This window comes from Camelus ferus, chromosome 6 (genome assembly GCF_009834535.1).
Source record: "Camelus ferus isolate YT-003-E chromosome 6, BCGSAC_Cfer_1.0, whole genome shotgun sequence".
Classification (NCBI taxonomy): domain Eukaryota; kingdom Metazoa; phylum Chordata; class Mammalia; order Artiodactyla; family Camelidae; genus Camelus; species Camelus ferus.
This window is the reverse complement of record NC_045701.1, coordinates 86,402,033-86,418,622: the sequence shown is the minus strand read 5'-3', so window position 1 is coordinate 86,418,622 and position 16,590 is coordinate 86,402,033. Positions and strand designations below refer to the sequence as shown.

Sequence of the window (16,590 nt, the reverse complement as noted above, 5' to 3'; positions counted from 1 at the left end):
TATGTATACTTTCACATTCTTGTTGTAAAAGTGATACATTCTTGTTGGAAGGAACTCTGATGATGCAGCTGCAGAAGTGCCTGTCTCAGGGTGTGTGAGTTCCTCTGCTCTCCCTCACTGCCTGGAGGAAGTGCACTGTTGGAGCATCACTCTCCCAGACTTTCTTCTTTTTTTTTCTTTTTAATTTTACTTTTTTTAAATTGAAGTGTAGTCAGTTTACAATGTTGAAAATATGAAAACGAATATATGTATATTCATGTATGACTGAAGCATTGTGCTGTACACCAGAAATGGACACATTGTAAACAGACTTTGTTCTGATTCAGTTTCTACTTTCTATTAAAATGATTCAGGCAGCGGCAGAGACTGCTTATGACATGGTGTCTCCTGGCACCCTTTCTGTTGAGCCCAAGAAAATCAAGAGGTTCCCTCATCACCGGTTAGCCCACCAGCCAGTGGACCTGAGGGAAGGTGTGGCCAAGGCCTACAGTGTGGTGAAGGAGGTGAGTGAGCACCTGAGGGGATGGGCCAGAACCAGGCCGCCTGCTTCCCTGGTGTTCATCTAAAGGACGCTGGTGCTGGGGGTTTGTTCTGAAGAAACCCCGGGGCTGGATCTGGAACTGCGATCAACGGCGAGTATGAGGTAAGGCAGGGGGCTGCACTGCGACCTGCAGGCTCACAGGAAGGGTCGTGATCTAGCAGAAGACCCTCTCCACGCAAAAGCAAGCAAGGAGTGATAGAAACGGATGCCATGAACTCACCCATGCATTTAACACACATATTTTGCTGTATTTCCCTCAGATTTGTTTAAAAGATACAATTTTTCAGGTGACTCTCAAGCCCTGATCCAACTGCCTTGCCTTCGCTGCTTGTTTTTATAGTTTCATATAGGTGTGCATTCATTAGCAAATACTGCTGTTTATATTCTACAGGTTAACGTAAATGGCATCATATGTATCATTTTGTAACTTTCGTCTTTCAGGATGTATCCATGCTGATATATGTAAGTCTAAACTACTTTATAGTGTTTCATTGTATGAATATAGCATAATTTATTTGTTTTCCTGTTGGTGGACAATTTCCATTTTTTTCCTCTAAGATACTGCTGTTGGAATGTCCGTAGAACTGTCCCTTTGTTCATATGTGCAAGAAGTTGTTAAGGGTGGAATTGACAGTTTGTAACTGTTTGAATCTTGACATTCAAGCATTGCCAAATGGTCATTTAGTTGTGCCAGGGAACCCTGGTTCTTAGTGGTCCTTGACAGAGGAAGTGTGCGGCCCCCGCTCGCGTGTTCTCGGGTCGCGGTGCTCGGTGGTGGTGGCGAGGGAAGCACTGGTTATCCGGGATTAGTTCAGGAACACTTAGCACCTGCTAAGCTGTGCCAGGCCCTTAGGTGCATTATTTCATTTAATTCTAACAGTCACTGCAGTGCTTTCATTCCCCATTTAAAACCCTTGCCTAAGGTCACACGGCTAAGTGGTGGAGCTGAGATTTGAGTTTACTTGGTGGTGGTAATCATTACAGTATGATAAACCGATACCTGTTTATTGTTTGTGGGCTGGGAGTGGGGAGGATGATGACAGGGACAAATGTATAAATCGTAAGCATTTTCTTTATTGTCACAGTTTTACGTACCGACTGTTATTTTGTAGACTATTTTAGAAATGGCACTTACCCTGTTCTTTCAGGGTAAGCACTACTTTTCTCCTCACCGTGGTGGTATGTTTTTGCCTGCCATGCTGGTAGCAGTGTACTCCTGTTAGGCTATCAAAGTGATGGCTAGATTCTGCATTAGGACAGGGTTCCTTGATTTCCCTGGAGCGCCCGGAGTTCTTTGCACTGTGCCTTCACTGAAATAGTCACAGTGCAGCAGGGCCTCGTGCCCCCTGACGGGGTCTTGAGTTAGACGAATGGTAGAGACTTGAAAGTCATGGTGAAGTTTCACCACTTTGGCTTGACCTACCCATTTACATATTCAGCTTTAAAGCTCAGCAGTCATGATTATTTTAATGTTACACAGTTATAAGAAAGATGAAAAATGCTACAGAAGCTTTATTTCTAATTATTAAACATGTTCCTGCTTTATTTCTCAGGATTTTCTCTATTTAATCCAATAGAATGTTCTATTTAACCTTTTCTCTTAATTGAATGTTCCACAGTTATCTTTTCTAGCATGTAGCCAGTAATTTAAAAGAAATTAAATTATTTTCTGGAGCTTAGTAGAATTGGGTTTTCTTGTTACAGTTGAATCACAGAAGCTATCACCATATTCATTTAGTGATTATATTTATTCAGGAAGTTTTGTTTGCTAAGTTTGATTTAACTACAGTGATTAATTGTGCCAGAAAGCTACCCCTGGATTATTAACTATTTCTGTAAGCTTCCCTGTGTGGAATTGTAGTGTAGCTACATTTTCTGCTCACAAGTGCCACAACAGAATACTACGTCATCATAATTGCGTCTTACTTTCCCTTATAATTAGAATTCTGTCATAAAAATAATTATCCTGAGTTATTTCCAAAGTGCGTTTCTGTTTTGTTTTGTCTAGTTACAAATCTAGTGTTTATTAACTCTCCTGAAGTGTGTATTAAGGGATCATTTAGAGAGTTTTCTGACCGGTAAATTTCTCTTCCCTCCCCTCTTTCAGGGAATTACAGACACTGCTCAGACCATTTACGAGACCGCAGCTCGGGAACACGAGAGCAGAGGGGTCACTGGCGCCGTGGGCGAGGTCCTGCGCCAGATTCCCCCGGCCGTGGTGAAACCACTGATCGTTGCCACAGAAGCAACATCAAACGTCTTGGGCGGCATGAGGAACCAGATTAGACCAGATGTTCGGCAAGACGAATCCCAGAAGTGGCGCCACGGCGAAGACTGACGTTCAGCTGCGGCCCTGGACGGGGATGACGAGGGCGGACAGAAGGAGCGGAGCATCCTGTGGGCGGCTCCAGGAGGGGACTCGTTTAATTTTATTGTGCTCATCTCAGGAACAACACCATTTCTTAGTTAAATAATTTAATATCAAAACAACATGCAACCAAAAACTTTTGACATTATAGGGCTAGTTTGGGACTTGCCTGTAGAAGTGTTGGTGCCTGGTGTCAAAAGTCCATAAAGCATTTTCTGCCAAGTTAGTGGAATGCTTGCTTTTGTTAAAGTGACTGTAATTTTCCGTATTGCAGACAAGCTATCATTGGAAACCTTTTACAGTACAGAGTGCTGAAAAACATTTGAGCACTTTGAAAGCACTATTTATGTTGCTCCAAGGAGTTGATTTTTCTCCAGGTTTAAAAAGAATCACAGCTTCAGAACTTTCATTGACAATGAGAGACAGAAGCCACAGGGAAAATAAAGCAAATAGGATTTTCAATATAAATATCAGTGAGGAAAAAATAACGTAGTCTGTGGGATTTAGTGTTCACGCACTTGAAAACAACATTGTTTCCATTTACTCAGAAAACCCTTCTCTGGGCGTTTGAGAACGTGAATGTCACAGACTTGTTCTGTTGTGTTGCACTTTATCCTGTGTGTGTGTCTGTGTGTGTGTGCGAATTAATACAAGTCATGTGCTATATTCTGTACGTAGTTTACAGAGTTACACAAAATATAAGGAGGAGTTAGTCTGATGGTTTTTGGCAAAGGAAGGTAACTCAAATGTAATAACTTCATTTATTCTAAGTGTAAATGAAAATGTGCATTCTATAATGAACTGGGGCCCATGTGATTGTTTATACGTTCAGGTTTCGGCAGGTATAATGCAAGCTTATTAGGAATGCGTGGGAATGGAGATTGGAAGTGGTTTTTACTCTTTTGAAATTAACCAAAAATCCTCCAGATACGCCCTAGTCAGCTATTTCAAAGTACCATTTTTACTTGGCTAATAATGTACGTTTTGATAACCTGTCAGGAATGAATAAACTATTTTTATTTAAAGGTAAAATTGTTTTATGCTTCCATGAATATTTTGCTTTTCTTAGAGCATATTCATAGATGCAACACTATGATTTATTCCAAGATCCTTGGGAAAACTTTCTCAAAATTGGTTTTGGTTAATAACAGGTAAATCATTACCTGCGGATGAGGGGGAAGTTGTTCTCAAGAACTCAATTTCTGACGTTAGATTAGCAGAAAGCAAATGTAGGATTTTGTATCCACTGTAAAGTTGCATGATGTGAACTCTCATTTTCTAGAAGTTGGGGTGAATTTGGGTTTCAGAACTACATTTCCGCTTGGGTTTTGGAAAATGACGTTGAATCAGTTTCATCCTCTCAACTTCCTAAATAAGAAAGCGATATAAACCAAAAATCTGAACATTTAAAATTTATAAAATTTATGTTAAATAGCATTTAATTTTATTTTGTTTCCCTTTTACTGCTGAAAAATTTAAAAGGACAGTACTCAGAAAACCACCTGTTTAAGCATCACAGGCATCATTGCCATTACTCTGCCCCAGTTAGATGGCGTCCACGTGGACATGATCCTGAGTGAACACTGGCCGTGGCTGTTGATTACATGGAGCTTCAGCCTGCTTCTGGGCACTTTCCGAGCGCCCTCATGTCAGCCCCAGTGTGCTCCATCTTCCATCGTGATGGAACACGCTGTGTGTGTTTTCTGTGATGATTAACCAAACTAAAAAACACTTGCTCAGATTTAAAAATATAGAATCTCTTTACCTTTTAAATATTTTTCCATTGTTATACTAATTATTTTAATTCAGTTAGACATAGGGAGAAATAATCATCCTCTTTGCACTCTGAATAACAAACGGACCCATCTTTTGACAAATTAGGTTTATAAATCCCATTTAAACATGTGTCTTTATAACGTAGTCTCCATGGTTCTCTCTGTTCTGCTCTCCGGCTCCTGCTTGTGATAGAATCCATGTTTGGGAACAGAAACCTGTGTCTCAGATTCAGTGTCAGTTTAACCAAGACACTCTTTATTTGAGATGTTTACATAGAAGACCTGTCTTTGAACACTTAGACATTGTTAAGTATCCTTAATTTTTTTCTTTTTTAATAGTGTCTCTTCAAACTTTTATGTCACAATGACACAGTGAAGAGTGTTGGGCAGGACCCTTGTGTGGCCAGATCAGTTACCAAGCAGATGACTTTGCCAAGATGTTCGATTTCTCTAAGCCTGTGTCCCTTTCTGTAATCGAAGGGGTTTCTTATGACAAAACTCAGCAGAGACTTTCGGGTGATGAGAGCGAGCGTGTGTGTGAATGATGGTGTGGGACGTAATGCTCGTTTGAGCGCCCCAGGCCTGTGACACCTCGGACGGGTGGCAGTGTCGAACAAGAACAGTGGTCACATCACACCTGCAGTCCCCACAGCCCCCAGATCTCAGATCTCTTAGAGTGATGCGTTTCTGAACGGCCACAGTGCCTTCACGGCTGACGTGAGAACGGAGCAGGCTGAGCGTGTCCACGTGCGGCTGCACTGAGTCGGCACGGGTGTCGGCACGGGTGTCTGCCCGAGGGGTCCAGGTACGCGAGCCTGATTGAGGTGCAGCACTGAGTTTCAGAACTCGCAGTGTCCAGACCGCCTCGCGTCACAGAGGCAGCAGCCACGGCGATGTCCCCTCTTGAGGGCTGATTTGGCTCCCCCAGTTTCCGTCCTGTCTGTCGCAGATTGCTTTTACTTACAAGCAAAATGTCCACACAACATTGGCCTTTTAGGATAGGGAGGGTGCAATGTTTTTTTTTTTTTCTAGGCATCATGGTGTGGACTTTCATTTTAGTAAAGCTTGGTTCCAATTTGGATTCCCACTTAAGCATATTTAACATCAATATTTTTATGATGTAAAATTCACTATAAGAACAAAAATCTTACCAAATAGCAGTGTGCCTAAAAAGACGAAAAACCAGTGTCTCCTGCCTCCTGCTCTGTGTCGCTTTTAAATGCTATTGAAATAGTTCCAGCTTTTAAGGGAATTACTTTTTAACCATCTCCTTTAAACCTGTGTTCTGTAGGCTTGGTGCCTTTGTTCAGTTTCAAAATAGAACCACCATGCCTGCTCCTGCTGGGGCCGCTCGCCGCCCTCGGGTGCTGTTTGATGTAGGTTCTGCATGTGTGGACTCTCACCAGAGAGGAGAGATAGCAAGCAGAGTGGAAGTTAAGTAGTTTTAAGTGAGGAATCCACACTTGCACTAGACAGTTTCAGGATTAACAATGAATGGTCTTAACGTTCATTTAAATTTTGTATATGTGAGAAGCTGCGTGACTAGGCTTAAGAGAAATCATTTAACTGCTTCAGTTTTCTTATACCTGCATTGGTGTAAATCCTCAGCATTATGGGGAGTGGGGCAGGATTTAGTGAGTCATGGTGAGCAGTCTTATTCCCTGTTTCCCTTCATATCTCTTGATCTACTTAAGACATTAGAGAAAATGTCTATAAAGTTCTTGAAGTTTCTTGAAAATAAGGGACTATGCAAAACACAGAGTGATACTCTGTATCTGCAAATGCATCAACTGGCCATACCAATTGGTATCAAATAGAATAAATCAAATAGAAATTTGTAAGTCTTAGGTTAAAAAGGAGGGTTATCTGTATAGTGTATGAATAATGATGGGAAATTTTTTTTCCTTTTTTTCATTACCAAGAAACCTTATTTCTGTTTACTGGAAGATACAGTCAGCCTTTTCAGTAAGAATAATGGAGTGCTTTAATGCCAATTTATTTTTATCTCAATATTTTCGGGATCATGCTAGGCATACTGCTCCCTTGAAAAGACTATATGCACAGTTGCAAGCCAGCCAGTTTAATCAGAAGTACTTTCCTTTCATCATAGTGTCTGCAAATCAGAGACAGAGAAGGCATTCTAACATACCACGGTAGACTTTTTGGGGGATGAGAAATTTCAGTGAGTTTCAACAATTCATATCTTGAAATGTCAGCAGTTTTAAAACACAGGTTTTAGAGAGAAATTTTCGTCTCCTATAACAAGCGTTGACCCTTTGGTTTCGAGCGTGGTGCTTCATAGTAAGCACCAGAATGCCATCTGATGTATTTCAAGATTGTAAATGTGACGGCTGACTCCATGACATCTCTGGGGGATTGAAATAGCAGCCCTTTCCTTTAAAAAATATGTTTACTTTGCTGTTTCACATGTATTTTGTATATATGAAATGGCAGCTTCCAGTTTCTCGTTGGATTTGTCATAACATTGTTTGTATGACACGTCAGTCACACAGGTCTGTTTGCCTTTTCACTGCGGAATCTGGTAGGGGCGCCGAGTTCAGCTCCCATGTTAATCCATCCTGATTTATCTCAGACATTGGACTGATCACACCGCTGAAGAAACATACATTGTCTGTGTTCATTATTGTTGCTAAGTTTCCTAATTGAAGTAATTACAGATGTGAATACTTTAAGAATACTGATGCTGTATGAGTATTTTTGTGGAAATGTTAACTTGTTAGTGTGACTATTTAAAATATTATGAAATTAAGAATACTCGAAGAAAATTAAAATATTTACTCTTTGGAGTTTGCTTTAAACACTATTGTCTTTTGCCAAGAACTGCTCCTAAAGCCTGTGTAAAATGCTTTTTGGGGTGGAGGGTAGATCTCTGTCAGATCCTGTTACTGGGAAATGGTGTCCCTATGTTCCTGGTACTTCTAATAGCAAATCTTGTATCTCCCTGCTACCAATTTCTGAGACATACATAGGGCACATAATGTTAAAATTTGCCACTCCTTCCCTTTTTGGGAATATTGTTCACTGTATTAACACACCTTGTAGTTTTGGTCTTAGGGACCTAGATAAATACTTGATAAATCTGTTCTTTTTGGAGAATTATTTTTACTTATAAAAGGAATATTTAAAAGCAATACTTAAAGAATAACAGTACTTTAAAAGAAGTTTTGATGTGACAGACGTCACTCTATAACCATCCACTTTGAGCAACCAGAGAAGTCACAAGTCACAACACGCTTGTACGCACCTCCTGTGAGAGCGAGGGAAGGGAAGCTCCGTGAGCGGCTTGCTGTGTGCCAGGCGTCAGAGCGTGTGCGTTATCTGACCTCACGGCCCCCCTGAGCGGTGACCGCTGGAGTCCCTGTTTTCCAAAGGACGAGACTGAGGTTCAGAGAGGTTAAGGAAACTGCTCAAGATCACACGGTTTGACTCCCGAAGCCCGTGCTCATTCTAGGACTTCATTTAAGAGGAACTCACGCAGTTGTCTAAATACACGAAAACTCATCTCTAATTAGGAAACCAGGAAAGGAATTCTGCCAGAAGACTGAGGTTAGAGGCTCTTAGAACACTTGACCCCGACAGACCTGCTGGAGACCCTGCATCGCAGGCATCTCAGCTCCCCCGGCTGGGCTCCGCCCCTCCGGTCAACGACTTCTGCCCAAGCCCGACAAACAGGGCTTCGAGCCACCTGAAGAATTTTTTTTTTTTTTAAATGCTGAAGCTCAGGCCCTACCCAACACCAATTAAATGAAAGTCTGGGAAGGGGGTTAAATCAGAGCCTCTCCACTTCAGCAATCTTGCCCTCCGGGGCCGGGTGAGTCCCTGCCGCGGGGCCGCCCTGCGCACCGTAGGCTGTTCAGCAGCATCCTTGGTGCATGTGAGTAGCACCCCCGCCCCACTCGAGCAAACCAGAAGTGTCTCCAGACGTGGCCCAATGTCCTCTGGACAGCAAAGCCTCCGCGGTGCCAGCCACTGGGCTGAAAGTGCCGCTGGTGAAAGGCATGTGCAGCCTGGAGCGAGAACAGCGCCCAAGAGCCTCCCCACATTCCTTTCTAGAATGTTCTGCCTGGTTCCTCCTTATCTCAGCGTGAAGTTTAACATTTTCAGACAGGCCCAGCCTCCTTACCTACTTCTTTACTCCCCACTCTCTAGTACACACTGCTTAAAACAAACGTTGGGGCCCAAGACATTTGTTGAGTATTCACGATGTGACTCCTACTTTGTTCAGCACTCAACAACGTGGCCTTCACATTCAGTACCAGCCAGGGCCTGGCAGGAGGCAGACGGCCCCTCGGGGACTGAGGGAGGTGTTAAGAAAGGGACTTGGCAGGGGCAGGCAGGGGCAAGGAGACCCACAGGCGCCCCCCGGGAGCTGACTCTGGGTCACAGAGAGACTCGGCCCCTCTTCACGTTAGGCTCTGGGGCTGCCCGGAGACTCAGCTCTGTGATCCATGTTGGTGACTCTCCTCTGCCCGCTCTCCTTGGCGACAGGAACACAGGGCACCTCTCCTTCCCCATCCACATCCCATTTATCATGAGACTGAAGCAACACTAAGGCTCATGCAGGCCTGAAGGGAGAAAGGGAGAGAGTGATTCACAGAAGCTCTCGCTGAAGGAGAGGCTGCCTGAGCGCAGCTGTGACCTTAGGGAGAGCCAGGTGGCCAGAGGGGCCAGAGGGGCCAGAGGACCAAATCCCCCCTTGCGCTCCTGCCCTCCCAGCTCCTGCTGGAGCTCCCTTAGGGTGAACCTAACTTCCTACAGCATCTCAGCCTCAGCCCCCGGGGCAGAGAGCGCGACGAGGGGCAGAAGTGGGGAGAGGATGTGGAGGGGCAGACACAAGTTCTCCAGCACTCGGACGTCATTTGCATTTGTGCCGTTGTCATCATTCCAACAACGCTGAGGCTTAGGACAAGTGAACTACCCAAAGCCACGCAGTTAAGGAACACTAGTCACGAATGACAGATGAACCCCCGAATCCCAGCAGCGTAACAAAAAGTGCATTTCTCATTACGTCAAGTCCACTCAGTGTTCCTGAGGATCTGGCAGCTCTGCTCTAAATGGTGATGGCGGAACCCAGGCTCCTTTCGTCTTGTGGCTCCACCTCCTCCTTCAAAGTCCACCTCTTGGGAGAGAGAGGACGGCTTAGTGCTAGAGACTCTTGCCCACATTCCATTGGCCAGAATTCTGTCATGTGCTCACACCCAGCTTCCAGGGAACCTGGGTAAGGTAGTCTTGCTGCGTGCCTAGGCAGGAAGGAAACTGGGGTTGGTGGGCAGCCAGCCGGACTCTGCTACCTGCAGCTCCTGATTTAGAATTTACTCCAAGGATGTCTGACTCCAGACCCGTGCTCATAGCATATATTCTATTGGAATTGCAATTAGTTACACTCTAAGTTAATATGATACTATCACAGTTGAATATTGTTTTCCTTCTTGTTTGTTTATATTCCTGAAAGCAGTTCCTCACCAAGCAAACAAATTAAATTCAACAAACATTTGTTGGATAATGAGGCAGGACAGTATAATGTAGTGGTCCTCAAAACTTATCTGTATATTGGAATCACCTGAGTATCTTTTAAAAAATTCCAAAACCCAGGCCATACCCAAGACCAATTAAATCATAATTTAATGGATTAAATGTATTTTTGAAAAATTGTATTTATTATTTTTTTATTTTTGTCAGGGGGAGGTAATTAGGTTTACTTAATTTATTTCTAGAGGAAGTACTGGGGATTGAACCCAGGACCTTGCATATGCTAAGCATGCGCTCTGCCGCTTGAGCTATACCTGCCCCTCTTGAAGGTATATTTTTGAAATTCCCCGGGGGACTCTAATGTGCAGACAAGTTTGGGAACCACTGGTACAGTGGCTAAGAATATATATTTTTGAGTCAGACTGCCTGGGTGTGAACCCAGATTCCACTGCTTGTTAGCTGTGCAGCCTTGGGGAAGTTGCTTAACCTTTCTGTGCTGCAGTTTCCTTCTCTATAAAATAGAGCTAGTAATAGGGTTGTTATGATGATTGCATGAGTTAATATATACAAAGTGCTTAGAACAGTGTCTGACACATATTAAGTACCATCTCTAATGTTAGATATTATTGTTACTGTTTCCTGAATGCCTGCTATGAGCAGCGCCCTGGGCCAGAGATGGAAGATTTGGTTCTTGCTTCTGAGGAAGGCCAACCTTTGGGTTGGCCTTCCTCAGAAATACATCAAACTCTAATACAAAACTGATTAGACACAGCTAATCATTCCAGCCATTTGTTTCTTATAAATGGAAATCAATTTGTTTTGCTTCTGAGAAATTGAGTGGCATTTTACGAAGCCTAGGAAAGGAGCAGAAACCACTCAGAGCAGTTTTAGAACTGGAGTTCATGATCTGGAAGGCAACACCTGGTCTCCTCTTTCGCTGCCACCCAGACATCTGCTTCCCTGACAATAAACACAGACTCGGGGCAGCCGTGTGAAAGCTGAGGGAGCCAGTTCCCTTTTTAGCCTGGGGTTCAGGATTGACTGGTTACAGGGAAATTTGACTTGAACGTTAAATCTTGGGTAGCATCTAGAAATAAAAGTCAAGGAGGGTGCTGGAGGCAAAGTCTTTTGGGTTTTGTGTTAGCTAAGAAAAATGAACACTAGCACATCCTTACAGTAAGAATTTCTAAGGCTATGATAAGAGGGCAAAAACATTCTTTTAAGTTTAGATTTCATTGAAGTATAAAGGAAAACATGACTACTCAATGCCAAGTACTAATGTTGCTTCTGAAACGCTAATTGAATACTTTGTCTGCCCAGATGTGGCCCATTTACTTTTAGAGTGATGGAGACCTCAAGGGTATAACTCCAAAAACATTGAACATTTAGTAAAAGTGAAGCACGATGCACCCCTCCCCTCCCAAAAACTTCGCTATTTAAAAATCAATATCAATGTCATAGCTCCATAGTTAAAATTTCCCCTTTCATTTATAATAAACAATTCTAAGTCCAAATAAACACCTCCCTCTCTTCTCCATTTCAGTTTAAACTAAAGTTTTACGCCCTCCTCACCCCCTGTCTTCTTCAAAATACGATTTTCTTCAAAACCGTCCTTAATCCTTCACACCAGATTTCATTTTGAAATCCACCTTCTTAGTCTTTTTGTCCTATTTGCTGAACTGGGGTTTCAGACAACTCTCTACCCCAAAGGTTGGCCTTGAGCAAGTCGCTTAACTTGGCTGCACCTCAGTGTCTCAGCGGTGTGCTTGCCTCTTGGAGATCTCACTACCAGGGGAAACACCGAGCCAACGATGAGTGACACCCACTTAAAACTGGAGTGGCTTTTGTCAACTGCCCTCTTGTGGAAGTTGTACTTGCTGACATACCCACCAACAGGGCTCAAGAGAAACTGTTGCCTTTTCACATTTACATGTTTTGTTATGCTTTGTACCATATCCATTGTAACCCATTCAAGGACTTTGAAAATTTGTGCAGAATTCTGGGGAAAGAGCACTGCTCCTTTGATGCCAGCAGGGGGCGCCCGCCATCCTCCTGAGTGGGACTTCGGTTTTTAGCATCTGCCCCCTACAAAGCCCTGGCGGCACATCTGAGCCTGCGCAAATTCTGACCCCACACAGCGTGGGAAGCCTTTGGAAAAATCCCAGCTATCTCAACCCTTGCACAAAGCTAGTTTGTAGCGGCTTCCTCTTAGTCAAGGACATGGCTTAAATTTAAAATAAAAATGTCATTTTATTTCACAATTCATTTCTCTTTGTAAATACTGGTTGGGGCAGTTAAAACACACCCCTGTCTCAGTCCTGGAGGCTTGTGAAAGTTGCCCCTGGTGCAGTTTTCAGAACAGGTTGATAAGGGAATATTTGGGACAGGAGTTAACAGAAATGTGCTTTATATTCAGATAAAGATCTCTGGCTGTTTTCTCTCCTGGGTCGGGGTGGGGATGTAGGTAAAGGTGAGTCTGAAACAGAAGCCTGTTTAAGCTTCTCTGCTAATTCATCCCTTTACTGGAAATGCAGTCCTGGCCCCCAGTCCTGCCACTCAGGGCTGGGACTAGGGGGAGGTGGCTGAGACACTGGCTTTGGGCACATAATTTAAAGAAGAGGGGTGCCAGGGCACGTCCGTAATCAAGATAATAATTTAATGCAATATTTTAAAAATATCAAAATGAATGCAAAACACTCATGATGAACAAAACATTGACATTTTAAATAAAAAGGATGGACCTGTGTTCCACTCTCAGCCGGGTCCTGCTGGGTCCTGTCTTCACTTAAAATGTGGTATCTTGTTCATGATGATTGACTCTCATTCTTCCCTCGGCTCCATCCTTCCCCATCTCACCCCCAGCCCTGCCCCCATCACAAGGTTGCCAGTAGTCACATTAGGAGAAGCCACAAGGGGTGGGCTGGAGTTGTTTATTGTCCAATGCTGGGGAATGATGCCAAAGTCAATAATGGCAAGTTGCTGTAAACTGATGTCACTGGACTGGAGGAGAGCGTCTGCTGTGATGATGTTAGCAAACATCCATTGTATGTGCAATGCTGAGTGATTCTCTGGCTATTTAATCATCCCAACTGTTGTTTGCGTGGTACCCCCTCCCCGACTCCGCCCCAGCTCCGAGTGGGCCGGCCTCCAAGCCTCCCTTTGCTAATGTTCTCCTAGCATCATGGCTTCTCCCCTTCTCTTTGTTAAGTTTAATCCTTCAAGGGCTGAAGTTCCACCACCTCCAAGAAGTCTCCCCAGACCACCAGCCTTTTCTGGAGGCCACTGATGAGGAAGTGGATCAGATCAGCCAGAATGTGGCTCTCAGCTGGGGGTGGGGGGTGATTTGCTTCCGGAGGACCTGGAGACATATTGGTTGTTGCACTTGGGGAGGGTGGATGCGCTTGGCGTCCAGTGGGCAGAGGTCTGAGACGCTGCTGAACATCCTGTGGTGCCCAGGACGGCCCCACGACAGAACGCTGTCTGGCCCCAGATGTCCTTAGTGCCAAGAAATCTTGCGTCAAACTTGCTAAGATATTACTAAGGATTTTGTGAAAACTCTCAGGAATCAAATTTGCATTTCATCATTGGCCTTTCCTGTTTTTTCCCCAAGAAGTGACAGATGTTTGGCATTTGGCTCCCTTGGAGAAAGGGATGAGCAGAATAATACGGGCTGTGGTTTGAGGACGCTCCTGCTTTCTGGCCTGAGTTCTGAATTTAATGAGGCAATAGGAGTCAGCAGATGGGGCCACAATACTATCTTTTTTTAAATTTTATTTTTTATTGAAGTATAGTTGATTTACAATGTCGTATTAGTTTCTGGTGTGCAGTACAGTGATTCAGTTATACGTATATATATATTCTTTTCTCAGATTCTTTTTCATTATAGGTTATGACAAGATATTGAATATAGTTCCCTGTGCTATACAGTAGGACCTTGTTCTTTATCTGTTGTATGTATAGTAGTGTGTATCTGCAAATCCCGAACTCCTAATTTATCCTCCCCCCTTTCCCCTTTGACAACCATAAGTTTGTTTTCTGTCTGTGAGTCTGTTTCTGTTTTGTAAATAAGTTCGTCACTTTTTAGATCCTACATATAAGTGATATCATATGATATTTGTCTTTCTCTGTCTGACTTACATCACTTAGTATGACCATCTCTAGGTCCAGCCATGTTGCTGCAAATGGCATTATTTCATTCTTTTTTATGGCTGAATAGTATTCCATTGTGTATATATACCACAACTTCTTTATCCATTTATCTCTCTATGGACATTTAGGTTGCTTCCATGTCTGGGCTATTGTAAATAGTGCTGCTGTGAACATTGGGGTGCATGTATCTCTTCAAATTAGAGTTTTCTCTGGATATATGCCCAGGAATGGGGTTGCTGGATCATACGGTAATGCTATTTTTAGTTTTTAAAGGAATCTCCATTCTGTTTTCCATAGTGGCTGCACCAATTACATTGCCACCAATAATGTAGGAGGGCTGCCTTTTCTCCACACCCTCTCCAGCATGTATTATTTGTAGACTTTTTGATGATGGCCATTCTGACTGGTGTGAGGTGATACCTTAAGGTGTAGTTTTGATGTGCATTTCTCTAATAATTAGCAATATTGAGCATCTTTTCATGTGCCTATTAGCCATCTATATGTCTTCACTGGAGAAATGTCTTCTGCCCATTTTTTGATTAGGTTGTTTACAATATTATCTTTATTACTGAGAAGAACTAGCTTGGACAGTGTCACTCAGGCATGTGCCAACAATGGGCTTCTTAATTCTGAATCCAGGAATCAGGCTGCCTTACCCATGCAGGCCCAGGCAATGCTGACAACTTTCCCCTCTGAGGCAGAGCCTCATGGCGGAGAGACCTGGGCATCTGCAGACAGGCAGGACATGTGGGAAGAAACAGCTCTGCAGGCTCAATTCCTTTTCAGAAATTAGCCAGTCAGGTAAGTCACTTTTCTTCCTTGGAGAGGAGTAAGGGGCGGGAAAGAGGCTCAGAGATCAGGGAGCAACCCCTCCTCATTGAAACCTGGTGAATCAGTGAGGATGGGCTGGGCTCTGCTGCAGTAACAAACACGCCCCCCCCCCCCACTGTCTGTGGCTTTAAACAACAAAAGTTGATTTCTCACCCACGCTGCATGTTTAACACAGGTTGGTGGGGGCCCTGCTCTTCTAGTCCTTGGGGGTCCAGGCTGACGGGCTCCAGGCTGACGGGCTCCACACCTTAGTGACACCACCCTCTTGATTTAAGTCTCCGGAGTTTGCTACAGCAGAGAGAGGAGAGCAGGGAGAACTCTGCTCCTCAGTGCTTCTGTCCAGAAGTGGCACACAAGTGCCCTCACAGTGGTGAGTGGAGTGTGAAGCCCATGCTTCGCCTCAGTGGGGTGAGGAAGTTCAGCCCCTCATCTCCCGGTACAGGAGGACCAGGATTGTCAGAGAGCAGAGGTCATGCCCCTCCCACCACCTCCATCCACACTGAGCTAAGGCACTTCCACTGGAAAGACAAGGTGTTCTCAGGAAGTGTTTTCTGGGGAGGCACTCGACCAGCTAGAGGATGAGATGTGGCCAGAGAAGAGCTGGTGCTACCCTCAGACCCCACCCTGATGGTACCACTGTGTGACGGGCAAAGCAATCGGGGCCTCAGTTTTTCCAGCTTTGAATTGAACAGGCTGCACTAGGTGATCTCTTCCATGTCCTATGAACTCTTTAAAGGTGGGAAATGTCTCATTTACTCTGCACTTCTGGTGCCTTGCACAATACCTGGCCTGCATTAGACACTCAGTCTGGGTACTTGAAGCACTGAGTGAATCAGCCGCTCTGATTCCATCTGAGTTTGGGAAGGTCAGGGGTGGGGCAGCTCCCTAGCTCACCACAGTACGCCTAACCCATCGTGGTTTTTAACTCCATTTGAGGTGAGCTCTGTGCCTTCTGCACCCCCTGCCCCCACCCCAGCAGCAGAACCACTGGTTGACCAGCTGCTGATCACAGATGGGTGGGTAAACCCAGCCTAGTCCTTTGGAAGAAACATCCAGATGAACCCAATCCAAGTGGTCAACTACAGAACTGTGAGCTAAGGCTGTCATTTTAAATCGTTGAAGTTTTGGGGTGGTTTGTTATGCAGCAATAGATGACTGATACGCTTTTCAGGCCATGATCTATATTCTAGTGAAGTGATGTCTCTAAAACACAGGTCTGTGTATGGCATTCCCCTGTTCAGAGTATCCATTGACTGGTGTGTCCTCTGGGTACACTGACCCATTAGCCTTGGCATAATTCTTCCAGCTCTTGATTTCACTGGCTGAAAATATGGTTGAAGCAAAGGCAGCAGGTGGTAAGTACCCTCGTTGTCCTGTTTAACTTTAAGGCTCAGCTAGGGGTCTCCTCCTTTGATACCTCCTTCCTTTCTGAACTC

General features: G+C 44.2%; 1 protein-coding gene across 1 annotated transcript in view; it reads left to right on the top strand.

The window, feature by feature from the left end:
• Positions 1-7,491, top strand: part of ATG2B (autophagy related 2B) — a 63,789-nt gene extending 56,298 nt beyond the window's left edge. The window contains 2 exon segments of the mRNA XM_006184160.2: positions 354-503; positions 2,649-7,491. Coding sequence (XP_006184222.2) covers positions 354-503; positions 2,649-2,879 — 381 coding nt within the window. The 3' untranslated portion in view covers positions 2,880-7,491.
• The last annotated feature ends 9,099 nt before the right edge of the window (positions 7,492-16,590 follow it).